Source organism: Panthera onca, chromosome B4, assembly GCF_046562875.1.
Source record: "Panthera onca isolate mPanOnc1 chromosome B4, mPanOnc1 haplotype 2, whole genome shotgun sequence".
NCBI lineage: Eukaryota > Metazoa > Chordata > Mammalia > Carnivora > Felidae > Panthera > Panthera onca.
In genome coordinates, this window is record NC_138345.1 from 75834039 (window position 1) to 75851639 (window position 17601).

The following is a 17601-nucleotide window of genomic DNA, read 5'->3' on the forward strand; positions in this document are numbered from 1 at the left end:
CTAGAGACGCAGAGACAGAGACAAAGCTTGGAAAAGAGACTAACTGACAGGCCCAGGAGGGGGAGAGGGGAGAGACAGAGACAGAGAGAGAGAGACAAGAGCTGAGACAGGTTGACAGATCGAGAGAGAAATGTAAATGGCGCGCTGCGGAGAGACACCCAGGTCCGTGTTCGGACTCCAATGTGACATATCAACTGTGGGGAAGATGCGGGGGCGGGGCGGTTTTTCCAACAGAGTGGTATGCTCTGGGTCTGTGCATTGTGACAGTATGCTGGCAAGTGCGGTCGGGCCATGGGACCCTGGTCTGGTGTGTTCCTGGGTGAGTGGGATTGTGGATTGTGTGTTGTCTTTGTGTGTGTGTGTGTGTGTGTATGAGGGCTGGTTGAAGGGAGGTTTCTGTGTTTGGCTTCCTCTTAGTCTCTACATGTGGGACCCCACGAATGCCATCTCTCCTTAGGACTGAAGAGTAGAGAACCTGCTGGGGAGAAAGAGTCAGAAAGCAGCTATCAGCTCACTTGTCCTGCCCTGCCCAGCCCAGCCCAGCACCACCCCTGCCCTGGTCCCAAACCTTGTCCAGCCCCAGTATCTCTGCCTCTTTTCCCTTCCTAAAAGTCTGTGTTTCAATAGAGACCCAAAGAAGTCGGTCCCCACGTAGCAAATGTTTGAGGAAGGGATTTGAAGTTGGTGATGCAAATTAACACAACTAAAATGCAGATTAAATGCTGGGCACCCTCCTGTGAGAGGTGACTGTTTCTGTCATTCCGAGTGACCAAGAGGGGCCCCACGCTTTGATAGATCCCTCTCTGTGAGGGGTCAGGGTCCATGAAAAAAGCCAGTGGCTTCATCCTTCTTTAGGGTTTGGCACCTCTGGGGGAAATTTCTTGCTCACAAGGGACTCCAGGGCCAGAAGTTTGGAGAAGGGGCAAAAGTGAGGATGTTTGGAGACCCTGGAGGTGTGCAGCTGCAAAGGACCTCTTATTGACTAGGATAGGCCAGGACTGTGATATATAGGAATAAGTTGTGCAAATGGAAGGCACAGGGCACACCAGGGCATGATTATTGGGCAAAAGATGATTCCCTCATCTCATTTTCCGTACCCCTTCCCTGCACCTCCCATCCCATAATGGTGCAGGAATAAAGAGGTTGCTGAGGCTGGGCCAGTGTCGAGAGAGACCCCTACATGCTTGAAAAGGTTGGGAGAGAAAGGATTGGCAGTCAGTGGGGGAGGGGCCTCCTCCTCCAACCATAAATACAAATTTTATTCAAGGTCTTTGTCGCCATTTGTCTTCCTCGGGGGGCTGAGGGCCATGTCGGCCCCGTGCATGTCTAATTCTGGAACTGCTCCCCCAGGCTGGATGATGGATGGATCAGAGAGGAGAGAGCAGGCCAGGGCTCACGCTGGCCTACCCTGCCCGATCTTCAGGCCCCTTCGTCCCCAGGTCCTGCCACCCTCTCCTTCCTCCTCCCTCCTCTCCTGCCCTCCCTCCACTGACCAGAAGCCCTCACTGCTCAGCCCCACTCCCCACCCCACTCTCCTACTCACCAAGGCCCTCTTTTTGAGCCCCTCACCTCAGCCCCTTTCAGGTCCCAGCCCTCTTCTCTCTGGAGCGTCCCTTCTCCTCCCGTCCCCAGCCCAGGCTGTGAGCTGCGGTGACCAGCAGGGCTGCAGGCGGCAGCGGGTCTGTGTGGTGGGGGGAGCAGGCTTGGCTCACAGGGAGCCGAGGGGCCAGCTCCATGAATTTATTCATGTTCTGTTGCTCTTTCCCCACGCTCTGGAATGAAGCTGCCAGCTCACCAGGTCCTTATTGCTTCCCCTGCAGCTGTCACATTCGGCCGAGGAGGGACCTGGGTAGGGTCAAGGCCGGCCGGTGCTCCAGGGGCCAGAAGCCAAGTGTCTGGGCTCAAGAGGAAATGCCAAGGCCCAGGCTTGGATCTGGGACAATTTATCCAGAGCTCCTCAGGCAGCCGAACTGGGAGGCCCCAAGAAGGTGGTGTGGTTGGGAGTGGGAAGTAGGCAGAGAAGGGTCTGCTACAGGACATAGCAAGGGCTGTGGAGGTGAGGATGAGTCTGATGGGGGAATGGGAGGAGAGAGGAGGCCTTTAAAGAGTCCCCTAGACTCCCCTATGTAAAAGCACAGCCCAGGAGCGCCTGCCTGGCTCAGTCGGTGGAGCATGTGACTCTTGATCTTGGGGCCATGAGTTCAAGCCCCACATTGGGCATAGAGCTTACTTCAAAATAAATAAAATAAAAGCACAGCCCAATATGAATCTTACCTTAACCTCCATCCTTGACTCTGCACTAACCCTGATCCTAATTCCAAATTATACACTTGACTCCTCTTCAATCCTAAAATGAATCCTAACTCCATAACCTGAGCCTAAATGGAACACATCTCTTGTCTCTCTTGGCCTGGAACCCAGGGGTCTCCCAAGAATTTGCCCCAGAGCTTACAGCCAGGTGTGTGTCAGAGTTCTGAGGACCAGACTTTGGATTAGCATGTGATTAGCATATGATTTGCATGTGATATGTGCCTTCTACTCTGAGGAAGTTTTCGTGTTAAAATTTTATGAAGTCTAGTGGAAAGGTCCTGGCTCCTTGAAGGTTCTCTCTTTTTGTTCCTTCTCCCACACTCCTTGTCACTGACCCAGGCCCGCTCAAGGGAAGAAGAAGAGTGAGGAGATGAGCAATAGAGGGCTCATGGGAGGAAAGATCCTAACAGTGTGACCTGTCCCTGTCACTTGCAGTGTAACCTACACAGGCCTCAGTTTCCTCGTTTGTTAGAGGAGAGGAACCAGCTGGCTGATGTCACATTAAGATCTAAGAAAGCACTTTTGTTTCCTTGCACTCTCTCCTTCCTCACTTTTCAGGGTAATTCATAGTGTGGCCCCCATCCCCTCACAAACATTCTGGCTTCCTGTTCCCACATCTAAGATTATGCAGAGCTGGAAGCAGCCTGGGTTGCCTGGTACCAGACGCCTGGTATGAAGAGAAAAGAACTTTGCACACCTGAGGGGACAGGGGATAACATGGAAAGGGAAATAATACTGTATTGTAGGGCTTTCATATGCAAGTTCTTACTACGTCCTCGAAGAACCCCTGAGTGGTGGATATATTTGTCTCCATTTTACAGTTGAGGAAACTGGTCCCAGAAAGGAGACCATGGCTTGTCCTGTATCACCCTGTAAGTGGCAGGCCTAGGACTCGAGTTTTGATCTCTGTGCCCCGGAGAAGAGAAATGGCACCGGAGGCAGCGGAAGGATGAAAGAAGCAGGACAGGAGTGGGGGGCGAGATTTGAATGAGTCTCAGGGGAGACCTATGTGTGTGGGGCCGGCAGTTGGCTCAGTGTCCCTGATCCCTCACCCCAGCGCTGTGGAGCCTGACACCCAACAGGTGCTCAATTGTTAGCTAACGGTTGGCAGAAGTTAGCAGCGGAGAGGAGTTGTTCAGAAGGAAGAGGAGTGGGCAGAGAAAAGGGATGGAGAAAGAAACCAAGCAAATCGGAGGAAAATGTTATCAAGAGGCGAATGAGAGGAAAGCTGGCCAGGAGGGCTGAGGACCGCTCTCCTCCTCCCACCATGGGTGGGGAAACAGTCATGGCCCAAGATTCTGTGCACCCTTTGCCCCATTGCTCCACAGGCCTCGGCCACAAGGCGAGAGGGTCAGTGTGCCATCCGCCCTAGGGCTTCCATTCCCCTCCCGCACCGCAGCTCTGTACAGCCTTGGGCTCAATGGGCTGCGCTGACTCCCACAGGGAGGGGTAGTGATTGTTTGCAAGGTGTTTGTCAGGCCAGATCGCGCTGCTGACTTACTTCCTCAGCCCTTGACCCCTGGCCAGGTGCGTCTCCTCGTCCTAGCCTCCCTCTCCACCTCCTTTTGCTCTCCCTGGCCCCCACCCTCCGCGGCTCCAGCTTCCAGTTAATGAAATGTGGCGAGCGGCCGCACAGACAGCTGTCAGACCCCTCATTTCTCCGCCGGGATATTGGATCCGCGCTGGGAAACCGACAGGTGAGCAGAGGAGGGGTTTGCGGGGGGCCGAAGGAGGGGCGCCAGCTGGCGAGAGCCGGGAGCCCAAGAGGCAGCGTCAAGCTCGAAGCCTCGAGGGCAAGGCTAAGCGGGTCGGCCCTAGGATGCTCTTTCTGTTGGTGGCACCTAGCTCTTTCCTCTTCTCCAACAAGCAGGAGACGTAACGAGCCCCATATCCAGCGCGCCCAGAACCGGGTCGACCCGGGACGCCTGGTCCTGCGCCCTAGGCGGGCCTGGCTCCCGTGTGCGCCGCGCGCAGCGCCTCTGAGCCGGCAGCCGCGGCCCGGTGCTTCCTCCCACCTCCTTCCATCCTTTCCTTCTTGCTCCCCCTCCTTTCCGCGCTCCCTCCCCGGCGGCCGCGGCCTTTATTAGGGATTCCGCGGCTGTCGGTCCCGCCATCCATCCTGTCCGCCGGCAATTAGGCGGCCAGACAAAGAGCAGCTTCGGATGGATGAGGGTCCCGGCGGATCGGAAATGTGAAGGGTCAGCGCTGCCGCCCGCGGCGCACCCCGCTCCCCCCTCCGCATAATCACCGGCCGCCCGTCACTCAGCCGGCCGCTCGGGGAGCTCCGGGGCCCGGGCTGGGGAGAGGGCGGGGGTGGGACTGCAGCCTAGGCGCCTAGGGCTAGGAGAGAGCGGACCAGCAACAGGGACGCCTCCTGCGGGAAAACGGAGGACTGTGGGAGGCCGGAGGCACCTGCAGGAGAGAGAGAGAGGGCAGGATATGGCCCCCGGCGTGACCTGAAGGCGGACTGGAGGACCGCTGCCTTGGGGGCTTCCAGTGCGGAAGCAGGGATCTAGCTGCAGAAGAGGGTGGTGGCCCAGGCGCCCCCTGCTGGGAGACTGGGGGACGAAGTCCTAACGGCCTCTGGTCTATACAGGTGGAACTGCGCCCAAGAGGAGCTTTCCTAGGGCAACTGAGGGTCTGTAACCTGGTGCGCCTCCTATTGGAATAGAGTGATACTGTGCTTCTATTCCCCGATCTCCCACGCAAAATCCAACCCATCCACATGAAATCCAGAAAAGCTCCAAGGCTGGGAGAACCCTCACGGAGCCAAGAGGAAGTTCAAGGAGTCCGGGTTTTACTGCGGATTCTTTGGCTCTAGCTCCCAGCTGACAAATCAACATCTCAATCTGACAATTAGTGGTTGAGGTGGGGGGAGAGGGGCTCTCGTCGCCTGGGCCGCTTAGCCCTCACGGCGGGCGGCAGAGAGGTGGGCGGTGGCTGGCAGTGATGAACGACTCCGGGGGGGCCCGGGGCCCGGAGCGCGCATTCATTACTCGACTGACAGGAGGACGGCGGGCCGGCGAGCAGCTAGTGGACGTGCGGGGAAAGAGGCCAGTGGCAGGAGGGAGAGTAAGGGAGGCGTTTAATAGCCCCACCGCTGGGTCAGCTCCCGGTTCTTTGCCTCTATCTTGGTACTTGACTTCTTGAGCTCTGGCTCACAGCTGTTGGAGCTGGCTCTGGTTGTAGAATTTGGCGGCCGGGGGGCCGGGACCTAAGCCCTCTCTTTGGGTTAGGCGATTTAAGGTCTAATATCAATAGGTGTGTGGACAGGCCTTAAGACTGGGCGCTTCAGCTTGACCTGGGAGGCATTGTGCATGTCTGTGCACACAGAGATGGTGTGTGTGACAGGGATGGATGAGTGTGGATCACACGTGTAAGTCAGTGACAGCGTGGGTCAGCTTTAGGAATGTGTCGACCTGATTTTGTCAGTGGTGGTGTGTATTGTCTGAGGATCAGCTGCAGCCTCTTCCTTCATGTCTGTGCTCCCCCCCCCCCCCCCACTACTTGCTGTCAGCTCTCTCTCTCTCTCCAGTTCTGTAGGAAATGGCAGTGTGCACAGTGACAGCTGAGGTATGCTGCTGGGGGTGGGGGGGATAGATGTTAACTGTGAGGATGCTGGTCTGGACAACTGCTCCCTTCCACCATTTCCACCCAAAATGTCACCTGTTCCCCAAGCTTTCTGAAAGTAGTGGATGCTTTTTGCAAAGCTTGGAGACCCATTTGCTGAGTCCTGGGGAAGGAAGTGGTCACTACTAGAGTTTTCTATAGTCCACACTCCTACATATACACAATCTTCATCACATACAGGATGTGCTCTCCAGCCCATCTGGGTCCCCAGGCGGTCAGAGAGGAGAAGGTGGGTCTCAGGCACAGGTCAGATCATCAGACTTCCAAGAGAGCCCATCTCTTTGGGGCCTGGGCTAGTGGCCCTTGGGACCCTTACCTTTTGGACCTTAGGTCCAGTTACTAGTTGACACCTTGGGAGACTAATGCTAATTATAGTCTGATTCCTTACCCCAATAACTCTCTTTCTTCACCTGGCTTTGTCCTCCCCCACTCTCAAACACACTAAAAGGTCAAGCCGAACTTTCTTCCCAGCGCTGAATCTCCTAGGTCTATAGGGCAGAGTTGGGGGTGACTCTGTATCTCTGGTTGCCTGCTTTGTTCGCTGGCTCTCAGCCACCTTCCCTTCGCCTTGCTCTTCCTCATAGCTAGGGTGTCTCTTGGAGCCTTTATATCTTTGTCTCTGTACCTCTCCTTGCGTCCATGTTTAGGGATCTCCTCCAAATTTGTCTTCCTACATTTTGGGTTATGTCTTTGTTCCTCTAGGGGTTCTCACATTGGGAATACGCCAGTGCAAGTTGAGGTCCATGGGAATGGGAAAGAGAGCAGGGCTTCCTTCCTGCCCCCATCTAGAGACGACTGAAACCCAAGGATGGCCACACAGTGTCAGGGCCTGGCCACGACCAGGTCGCTTCTCATTCAGGGCACAAGGACCTGGTCGGTGCCCCGCGGTCCCCCCGCCCCGCCGCCCTGCCGCCCTCCTCCAGCCCCTCCCCCGCCCCCTCCGCCCGCCTGGAAAAGGCAAATTTGACATTTTTAAATCCCAAGCCTTAGAGGGATCGATGCGGCCCGGGGGCCCCGCCCGGGGTCGATATTCCTGATTGGGAAGCGGCCGCTGCGCGGAGTCCGCGTGTAAATCACCCGGACTGGGGGAGGGGGCACGGGCGCCAACCGCGTCCCCGGCAAGCAGAGCCAGGCGGGGTCCCGGCCCGGGCCGACCCTAGGGCAATGGAATGAGGAGACCCACTGGCCTCAGAGACCGGGAGACAAGCCCGCCCAGGGGCTCTCCCCCCTCCCGGCCCAGCTCTGCCAACTCTGCGGGCCGGCTCCGTCTCGCTTCAGCGGCCGCCACCCTCCGTTGCCCCTGGAGCCGCCGGGGAGGCCGGTGTCGGAGCCAGCCATGCGGCGGCTCCTCTCAGGCCGCTCCCCCGGGGCCTGGGCTTCGGCGGCGGCTGTCACGAAGCCGACATGCCGGGCGGGCCGGCAGGGGCGGGTGGCGGGGGAGAGGAGTGGGGGGAGGAAGGCTGGGGCGGCTCTGGCTCACAGTGGGCGCGCAACAGATGTTTGCGCTATTGAGGGACAAGGTGGTGTGGGGCACCCGGCGGCGCGGAGCCTGGGGCTGGAGGGCGCGCGCGGGGCAAAGGGTGGCCTAGACTTACGGGGGGTGGAAGTCTGGCCACCCAGCGGGGGTGAGAGGAGCTCTGGGGACGGCTGAGCTGAGATAGACCCCCTCCCGCTATGACCAGGGTATAAAGAACAAAACAGAATGGATAAGCAGGGAAGTTTGGGCCCCACCTGCAACGGCCTCCGCGGCCCCTACCCTCCAATCCTCACAGTTCTCTTTTGGAGAAACTGAGGCAGCCGAGGCTGCGAAGGGCCAGGAAGGTTAAAAGCGGGATCAGCAACGAGGCTGGGACGCCAACCAGACTTCCCGCGTGGGTCCCCGGATTCACCCGCCCGCCCCGGTCCTTTCGTGGGTAAATACTCCGCCACGTCCCCCACCGCAGTTGAGACCCTCCCCTCCCGCTTCAGCTTGTCAGATCCCCCCACTCCCCACCCCCCGCCAGTTTATAGAACAACAATTTGGGGAAAACAATCCGGGCCGAGTGACGGCCCCGTAATTGTGACAAAGTGAGTGCGGGCGGCTGGAGAGAGCGCTAGGGCGGGAGCGCGGCGGGGCGAGGCGGAGGCAGGGGCGCCTCCTGCCCGCCCCGCCGCCCTCTCGTTCTCATTCCGGTCACCTCCCATCCTCTCCTTGACTCTTCTCCAATTCTTCTCCCGGCCCCTCGCGCCTCCCTTCGCTTGTTCCTCCATCGCTCTTCCCTTTCCTCTCGGTAACGGCTCCTTTCCCGCCCCCACCCCCGACCGCCCCTCCCTCGATGTGCTTTTTCTCCGCTCACTTCTCCCTCTCTTCTCCGCCCCCCACTCGTTTCTCCATCTTTTCCGCGCACTCCTGTCGCCCTTGGGCCCCTGGCTCCCACCGCACAATCCGCTCTCTCCCCGCCCAGCCCTCGCTTCCTGAGCTGGAACCCCGAGCACCCTCCCCGACCGCCACTCTCTGGGAGGTCAGCTCAGCCCAGCAGCCCTGGGTTCCTCCGGCCTCAGAGCAGGCTGCGTGCGGCCAGGCGGCCAGGCGGCCAGCCCCTTCCCTCTGCGTTCCGCGGCTGCTTCCCCCACCCCGCTTCCAGCGCCGGGAGCGAGTTTGTTTGTCCAGCGGCGGCCGCCGCCGCCCGAGCTGTTTGCCGAGCTTAGCGCGCCGCCTCTCAGTGCGGGCCCAATTAAGTCTCATTCATTATTCAGCGCCCCGTCCGCCCCCGCCCCCCCAGCTGGCAGCTCCCGCGTCGCTTTGGGGCCCCTCCCAGCCCTGGCCCCTCGGTGAGCCTTAAGGCGCCTTAGGAGAGCCATGTTCCCTCCCCGGGCAGGGATAAAGGCTGAGGGGCTGGCAGTGTGAGGGCCACCAGGCCCACCCCACCCCCAGGTCAAGACTGGGGACTTTGGAGAGCCAAGCCTTTCCTCTACAGAGGAGGAAACAGGCCCAAGAAACTACGTGACTTGGCCAAGGTCACGTAGCAGAGCCAGGATTGGAGCCCAGGGCATTGAAGCGAAGGCATCTGGCATCCCAGCTCTTTCCCAGCGTCGAGGTGGGAGGAAGGCAGACGACTCTGGTGCTGCGGCTTCGCTCTCGCTCTGCTCTCTGGGTGGGACGCATATCCCTTTTTGCTAGTGTTTCTGCCTCTCGCCCATAGCCTTCAGGATACAGCAGGCTCGGGCTCCCACTAGATCGGGAGGCCCCTCAGGTTCAGGCTCAGGTCTAGACGTAATTCCCCTGACTAGCAGGCCTGGGGGCGGGGCAAATGAGGCAAACTCGGGCTGGGGGTCCTCTCTGCAGTCAGTCCGTGGGTGAGTCGGCCTTAGAGGAATTGGAAGTGGAGCCATCCAAGGCCGTCTTGAAAAACAACGGAGTAGGAAGAGCGTGCATCCTGAGAGGGACAAGTCACCCCCTCATTTGTAGGGATGGAAAGGGGCGATCAAAGGCCTATTTTTGCGTTTATAGCGAACCACTCGGGGCTGCTTTGCCCCGGCAAGTGGACAAGGTGAGTCTGGAGACCCGCCCGGCCCCGCCCTTCCGTGAGCGGCAGCGCCACCTGGCGACGGTGGTGCAGCGGTGCAAGCGCGCTCGGTCTGGAGTGGGGCGCCGCGCCAGCCTGGGTAGGCTGGATTCGCCCGGAGAGCCTCACACCGGTTTACACGACAGGGCGGGCGAGAGGAGCCGAGGCTGAAAGGTGATCCCAAGGGGACCGGGTGTGTGTGTGTGTGTGGGGGGGTGCTTAGGGAGGGGCCTGACCCGGACGGCCCCACTTCCGTGACACAGCACACACAGAAAGACAAAGTCCATTTGGATGGAAGTGAGAACGGAGTGACAGGGGCCGTTTTGACTCTGTAGCCAAAGGAAATGACTGGTCTGACGGGGTCTGGGAGCCGGGGTACCCAGGTACGGCAGTCCACCCTGGGACTAGCGAGTAACTGGCTGGTGGTCTTGAGGCCTACTAGGGGGGAGATGCTGGTAGGCACACGTTGGCATCTGGCTTGGTATTCTGGGGGTTCAACCGGCCTCTTTGGAGGGACTCCCAAGTCTGCCCTGGAAGGAGGTGGTTGAACTATGGAGTGCCAGGGTTTAGGTCAAAACGTTAGTTTAACAGAACTGTTTGAGTGGAGGGAGTTCAGGACCTCTTTCAAATTTGACTTGTGGGAAGATTTCGTGGCCTGGAGAGATGGGAAGGCTGGAGAGGAACCTTGGCCATGTGTCTGAGGGCGGCCATAGTGCGAGTCTGAGGAGGGCTAGGGATGCCAGGGGACTTTCAAAATGTGTGGGAACTTTAGAAGGGCATTCTGTTCACTCCTGTTCACTCCATTCTCCCATGAATCATTCCAGGAACCAGTGGTCTGAAATTTAAGCTTCTGCTTTTCTGTCCATGTGCTGAGTTCTAAACCAACTGAAAGCATTTAAAACATTTTTCTGCCTTAAATTTGGAGTTGGCTGTGCTTATAAAAAACAGAAATGGGGGCGCCTGGGTGGCTCAGTCGGTTGGGCGGCCGACTTCGGCTCAGGTCATGATCTCACAGTCCGTGAGTTCGAACCCCGCTTCGGGCTCTGTGCTGACAGCTCAGAGCCTGGAGCCTGTTTCAGATTCTGTGTCTCCCTCTCTCTGACCCTCCCCTGTTCATGCTCTGTCTCTCTCTGTCTCAAAAATAAATAAATGTTAAAAAAATTTAAAAAATAAATAAATAAATTAAAAAAAAAAAAAAAAAAAAAAAAGAAAAACAGAAATGAAGGGCGCCTGGGTGGTTCAGTGGGTTAAGCCACCGATTTCGGCTCAGGTCATGGTCTGGTGATTTGTGGGTTGGAGCCCCGCATCCGGCTTTGTGCTGACAGCTCAGAGCCTGGAGCCTGCTTTGGATTCTGTGTCTCCCTCCCTCTCTGTCCCTTCCCTGCTTGTGTGCTCTCCGTCTCTCTCTTTCTCTCTCAAAAATAAACTTAAAAAACAAACAAACAGAAATGAGGAGCCAGACCAAAGGGTATGGGAGAACCTGCATTTCAGGGACACTCAGGAAGATCTGCGCTTATTATTGGAAGGAGAAATGGTTACTCTTAGGGGCCTGGATATAGTCTTATGACTGCTTTTTTCATCTCCTAGGGTCTGGGACCATGACAGCCATGTTTCTCACAGATGACCCCAGATTTCTGCACTCTGGGCAGTATGTCAGGTGCCACTGGACTTGATCTGACACCCTTTACCTAAAGGATGGCCAAAGGGCTCTTGGTGACCTATGCCCTTTGGGCTGTAGGAGGCCCTGCTGGGCTCCACCACCTGTACCTGGGGAGGGACACTCATGCACTGCTCTGGATGCTTACCCTGGGGGGTGGCGGGCTGGGCTGGCTCTGGGAATTCTGGAAGCTCCCGAGCTTTGTAGCTCAGGCCAACAGACCCCAGAGGCAGAGGCAGAGCTCAGTAGGGAGGACACCCCCTCTCAGTTTCATTCGCTTTGTTGCCCAGGTGATAGTGGGCATCTATTTTGGCCTGGTGGCTCTCATTAGCCTTTCTTTCATGGCCAACTTCTATATTGTGGGCCTTCCACTGGCAGTTGGCTTAGGGGTCTTGCTTGTGGCTGCTGTTGGCAACCAGACCTCAGACTTTAAGAATACGCTAGGGGCAGCATTTCTTATTTCCCCTATCTTCTACGGCCGCCCCATAGCCATCCTTCCCATCAGCTTGGCTGCCAGCATCACAGCCCAGAAGCATCGCCGCTATAAGACTTCAGTTGGTTCAGAGACACTCAGTGTCCGGCTCTACCGTCTGGGCTTGGCTTACCTTGCTTTCACAGGCCCACTAGCCTACAGCACCTTCTGCAACACAGCAGCCACCCTTAGCTATGTGGCAGAGACCCTTGGCTCCTTTTTGAGTTGGTTCAGCTTCTTCCCCCTCCTTGGCCGCATCACAGAGTCTGTCTTCCTTCTGCCTTACCGGATCTGGAGGCTGCTGGTGGGGGATCCTGGTTTCAGCAACAACTCCTTCCGTGAGTGGGAGAAGCTCTATGAGTTTGTTAACAGTTTTCAGGATGAGAAGCGTCAGCTGGCTTACCAGGTAAGTCTTTGTTCCCTCTCATTCCTGTCTGGGACAGCTCTGAGAGTTAGGCTAAGCCTTACTGGAACTGATGCCCCGTATATGGGAGTATATGTTTTCATGTATGCTGGGTTGGGCCCTAGAAGGGTGTCCGGCTTTCTTTGGGTTTCTGTGTGCAATGGGTGAAGGTACAGGGTCACTAACAGTGAGTGGGAAAAGATAGGTATATATTGTTTACTTTTTATTGAGGTCTAACATATATAAAGTAACATATATGTGGTGCCTGGGTGGCTCAATTAAGCATCTGACTCTTGATAGTGACTCAGGTCGTGATCTCACAGTGGTGAGATCAAGCCCTGTGTTGGGCTGTATGCTGATGACGCATTTTATGTATACATCTATGTAACCACCACTCAAACCAAGGTATAGAATATATCCAGCACCAAGAAGTTTCCCTTGTGTCCCTTCTCGCTCTAGACTCCTTTCCTTGGAAGAATCTCTATTCTGACTTCTATTACCGTAGATTAGTTTTGTCCATTCTTGAACTTCATACAAATGGAATCATTCGGTATATACTTTTATGTCTGACTTTTTTCCTTTTTATTTATTTTATTTATTATTATTATTTTTTAACATTTATTTATTAATGAACGGGGGAGGGTCAGAAAGAGAGGGAGACACAGAATCCGAAACAGGCTCCAGGCTCTGAGCTGTCAGCACACAGCCCAACGCAGGGCTCGAACTCACGGACCGCGAGATCATGACCTGAACTGAAGTCGGATGCTCAACCGACTGAGCCACCCAGGCGCCCCTGACTTTTTTCCTTTTTAAATTAACTTATTTTTATTTTATTTTTTTAAAGTAGGCTGCACACCTAGCATGGACTTGAACTCACAACCCTGAGATCAAGAGTCACATGCCTGAGACAGCCAGACACCCCATGTCTGATTTCTTTCATTCAACATTATGTTCGTGAGATTTATTCATACTGTTGCATGCACTATGAATAAGTACTATAACATTTATAAATTGTTTCCATTGTTGTGTAGTATGCCATTGTATAAATATACTACACGGTATCTATCCATTCCTATTGTTAATGAACATTTAGGTTAGTTCCAATTTGGGGCCATTCTAAATAAAGCTGCTGTGAACATTCTTGTACATGTCTTTGGTGGACATATATGCTTATTTCTCTTTCAAGGAAGAGATCTTGTGAGGATGGCGAAGTCCCAGGTTAGAAAACGGGCAGCTGTGGTTCAAAGCAAAGCTTGGTTCTTGCCATCAGATCCAGAGCTAGCCCATGTTTCAAAAGGCTGGAATTCTAGGGGCACCTGCGTGGCTCAGTCGGTTAAGCGTCTGACTCTTGGTTTCGGCTCAGGTCATGGTCTCGCTGTTTCATGGGTTCAAGCCCTGCATTGGGCTCTGTGCTGATTACATGGAGTCACCTTGGGGTTCTCTCTCTCCCTCGCTCTCTGCCCCTCCTCCACTTGCACTGTCTCTGTCTCTCTCAAAATAAATAAATAAACTCAAAAAAAAAAAAAAGAAAAAAGGCTGGAATTCTAATCTGAGGTTCTGGGCCTTTCTCTCAGGCAAGTAAAAGCCGACTCCAGAGATAGCACAGCCTGATTTAGCAAGGAAGTGGGGAGAGACCCAGGTTTTCTGAAACGTATGGAATTCTAATTTTCACCTTCTGTTTCCCTAAGGTTTTGAGTGTCTCAGAGGGGGCAACAAATGAAGAAATACATCGAAGATACCGGGAGCTAGTGAAGATCTGGCACCCTGATCACAACCGACACCAGACAGAGGAGGCTCAGAGGCACTTCCTGGAGATCCAGGCTGCATATGAAGCCCTGAGTCAGCCCAGAAAGCCCAAGGGATCCTGGAGGTGAGAAGAAATTGCCCCTTGAGGGTGGACTCTTCCTGGCAGAGCTGAGCAGCTTGTCCCAACCCAGCTTTGCCCACACAGGTCATCCCAACAGCATTGAAGAACTGGTCTGTTTGCAGTGGAAATGAGAAAACCTTAAAGGAGTGAGAAAGCTATTGTAGTGGAATAACGTTTCTATTTTGAATATCTCAATTGTCGGTTATTGTATTCCTGATAAGTTCTTCCTAAAACTAGATAGTGAAATTAAAGTCATGTTATAAAACCAATAAAATATCTTTTAGAGAATATACAACCTTGCCCACCCTGGTACATTGATGAGCGATGGAAGAAGATTATTTAACTATTTCTTTTCTCTTTCTCTTTCTCTCTTTTTCTCTCTTTCTCTCTTTTTCTTTTTCCCTCTCTTTTTCTTTCTTTCTTTCTTTCTTTCTTTCTTTCTTTCTTTCTTTCTTTCATATGCAAAGTACTGAGTTAGGAGATTGAAGGAAAAATATGAAGGGTCTCATATTTCACAAGCTGTCCTGTGGCAATAGGGATTTGATCTATTCTGTAGATTACCAATGGGTAAGAGAGGGGTTAAATGAGAAAAATTGCAGAAAAATATCTTAATTCTATTTATAGGAGAGCTTTCTTTTTTTTTTTTTTTTTAATTTTTTTTTCAACGGTTTTTATTTATTTTTGGGACAGAGAGAGACAGAGCATGAACGGGGGAGGGGCAGAGAGAGAGGGAGACACAGAATCGGAATCAGGCTCCAGGCTCTGAGCCATCAGCCCAGAGCCTGACGCGGGGCTCGAACTCACGGACCGCGAGATCGTGACCTGGCTGAAGTCGGACGCTTAACCGACTGCGCCACCCAGGCGCCCCTATAGGAGAGCTTTCTAGGAGATCCACTTTTCCTAAGAAGGAACAAGCTGCTATGGAGTGGGGGTAGTACCGCTATCGCAAACTTTTCTGCTTGGTGAAGTATTGTAGAGAGCCCTCAGATTTTGCTTGGGTGGTTGGGCTGGCTGAATTCTCAGGTCTCCCCCTGACCCTGAACTACATACTCTGCTGCCTAGGAGCTTACAGTCTGGTGGGGGATATAACATACACAGATATCCAAGTTCACCTCCTTCAGCGTTTTGAACTACGTGTCATAAGAATTATAAGTGGAATACACTGGAACATTGGAGAAGGGGCAGATGACATTGTTTGATGGGGACTCATGGGAAAATTTATGATTTTATATTTCATGTGCCTTTATGAGGGCTTTGGGGAAACCGAGGGAACCAGTGCTTGAGTATCTCAACAGGGTCTTATTTAATTTCCATGTAACCATCAAGTGTGGAAGAAATGTCTAGAATGGACAGGAAGACTGGAGAACCGGAACATGATGTTAAACTTATATACTTTTACTCCAGTTTTCTTGCTCTTCTTTTGTGTTTGTGTGCATCCCTCGAACTTTTTTTTCGGGAAATTAACTCTGAGTGATACACACACACACACACACACACACACACACACACACACATTTTAAAGTAGAATTATTATTTTGGCTAATATTCTTTGCAGATTAAAATAAAATCTGGTCTCATCTGATCAACTGAGAGGAATGAAATTTGTAGATGTGTTTTTCTTTGTATTCATATATAACAAAACTTGAACAGTTTTTGCTAATGAATTTTTTAAAGTTTATTTATTTTGAGAGAGAGAGAGAGAGAGAGAGAGAGAGAGCATGAGCAGGGGGAGGGGCAGAGAAAGAGGGAGAGAGAGAGAGAATTCCAAGCAGGCTCCATGCTATCAGCACGGGGTCCAGTGCAGGGCTCGATCTCATGAACCCTCCAGATCATGACCTGAGCTGAAATCAAAAGGCAGATGCTCAACCAACTGAGCCACCCAGGTGCTCCTACCAATGAATTTATATACCATGATTTCAAGGCCAAATTAACTTTTACACTTTTGTAAAGTTGCCAAAAATTGATATATGTTTCTTTTGAAAACTACTTAGAATCTGTGAAATCATCACATGGAATTTTAATGAGGTATTTTCATAGACCATTGATTAGTAACTTATTTTAAAATTTTTTTTTTTTAATGTTTATTTATTTTTGAGACAGAGAGAGACAGAGCATGAATGGGGGAGGGTCAGAGAGAGGGAGACACAGAATCTGAAACAGGCTCCAGGCTCCGAGCTGTCAGCACAGAGCCCGACGCGGGGCTCGAACTCACGGACCGCGAGATCATGACCTGAGCCGAAGTCGGACGCTCAACCGACTGAGCCACCCAGGCGCCCCGATTAGTAACTTATTAACATGATATCTAGTACTACTGCACAATGTAAATATATTAAAAATAGCCTATTAGGAAAAAGGAACAAAAGAGTGATTAGGGGCTTTACTTAATTTGGAAAACATTTTACTATTCTCAAATTTTGTTATGAACTTTTGTTACAAAAATATGGCTACACTTTAATTTATTAAAATAGGAACTATTGGGGCACCTGGGTGGCTTAGTCGGTTAAGCATCCAACATTGGCTTAGGTCACGATCCCACAGTTCGTGAGTTCAAGCCCCACATCAGGCTCTCTGCTGTCAGCACAGAGCCCGCTTCAGATCCTGTCTCCCTTTCCCTGCCCTGCCCCCACTCACACTTTCTCTGTCTCTCAAAAATAAATTAAAAAAAAAAAAGAACTATTCAGGAGCAGTTTCTATTGTTTCAACATAAGCAAGGCTACAATAAATATCTTTAAATGTGTGTACTGGTGCTTTTTGTTTTTTTGAGGCTGGATTCCAATAAGTGATAATATAAGGTCAAACAGAATGTATATTTAAAATTTTCATTGATACTGTATCAGGTTACTTCTGGAAAATATTCTGGTAATTTATACTTCCTCCAGCAGTGTAAGGAAGTGGCCCTTTCCTTGGAATTGGAAGGGACTGTTATCACTCTTTTAAATTTTTGCCAAGATGATGGGTGAGGAATAGTATCTGACGACTTTAATTTGCCTTTCCCTGACTCATAGTAAAGGTCAGCATCTTTTCAAATTTTGTTGGGTACTTGCATGTCCTCTTTAGTGAAAGCCTGGACATAAGTATTTTCTGCTTTAAAAAAAATATTATCTCCAAAAAAATAAATTATCTCCTACCTGTCTTTGTGAAATCTATTTTGTTGGTATCCTTGCTTGTAAGGAACCTTAACTCTTTGTCGTATGTGTCATAGATATTTTCCCCCAGTCTATGGCTTGTCTTTCAACTTTAAGCATGAGTTTTAGAATCAGAAGGATTAGGATTAGGATTTTAATGTGGTTCCATGATTTTCTAGCTGTGTGATCCTAGGTTTCTTTAGTCTCTGAGAGCCTTAGTTTCCCCTAAAATTGAGATAATAGTATGTACTCTTAAAGGGTTGCTGGGATAAGGAAACTAGCATATGTAGAGTGAGCAAATATAACTTTAATATAACCCTTTCCCCCTTTCAGCCATGTAAGGAAACAAGGCTTGGGTGTCTAGGGGAGTTAATTGGTATGGAATGAAGGTTCTACCTGTAAGGCTGAATTTTCCTAGAGTGTATTAGTGTATTTTCTATTAAAAAAATTCCTTTTGGTTTCTTGCAAATCACCATATGAATGCTTACAAATAAGGATTAGAAAGAAGTAAATAGGAATGATGGATTGTGTTGTGGTGGTAAGGTATAAATGGTCTCTCTTCCTCACCTCCTCTTTCCTAGACTCTCTCTCT

The 17601-nt window shown here is 52.2% G+C and overlaps 1 protein-coding gene and 1 long non-coding RNA gene across 3 annotated transcripts; both read left to right on the forward strand.

The window, feature by feature from the left end:
- The first annotated feature begins 245 nt into the window (after positions 1 to 245).
- On the forward strand, positions 246 to 740 carry LOC132694429 (uncharacterized). Its single transcript, XR_009617302.1, has 2 exons — positions 246 to 319; positions 458 to 740. It is a non-coding gene; the product is annotated as an uncharacterized LOC132694429 (long non-coding RNA).
- Positions 741 to 9737: 8997 nt separating this feature from the next.
- Positions 9738 to 14071, forward strand: DNAJC22 (DnaJ heat shock protein family (Hsp40) member C22). 2 transcript variants are annotated; one of them, XM_078449891.2, is made up of 4 exons: positions 9738 to 9868; positions 11073 to 12020; positions 13706 to 13887; positions 13969 to 14071. In XM_078449891.2, exons 2-4 carry the CDS (start codon positions 11181 to 11183, stop codon positions 13985 to 13987), a joined length of 1041 nt encoding a protein of 346 aa, XP_078306017.1. In that variant the 5' UTR covers positions 9738 to 9868; positions 11073 to 11180; the 3' UTR covers positions 13988 to 14071. The 2 variants fall into 2 exon arrangements, with proteins under 2 accessions (XP_078306017.1, XP_060513715.1); XM_060657732.3 differs by having other exon boundaries at positions 9739 to 9868; positions 13706 to 14071.
- Positions 14072 to 17601: the final 3530 nt, after the last annotated feature.

Coding starts and splice junctions, on each gene's coding strand:
- DNAJC22 (XM_078449891.2), top strand. CDS start 11,181: ATGGCCAAAGGGCTCTTGGTGACCTATGCCCTTTGGGCTGTAGGAGGC. Junction 12,021..13,705: donor AGCGTCAGCTGGCTTACCAG/GTAAGTCTTTGT, acceptor TGTTTCCCTAAG/GTTTTGAGTGTCTCAGAGGG.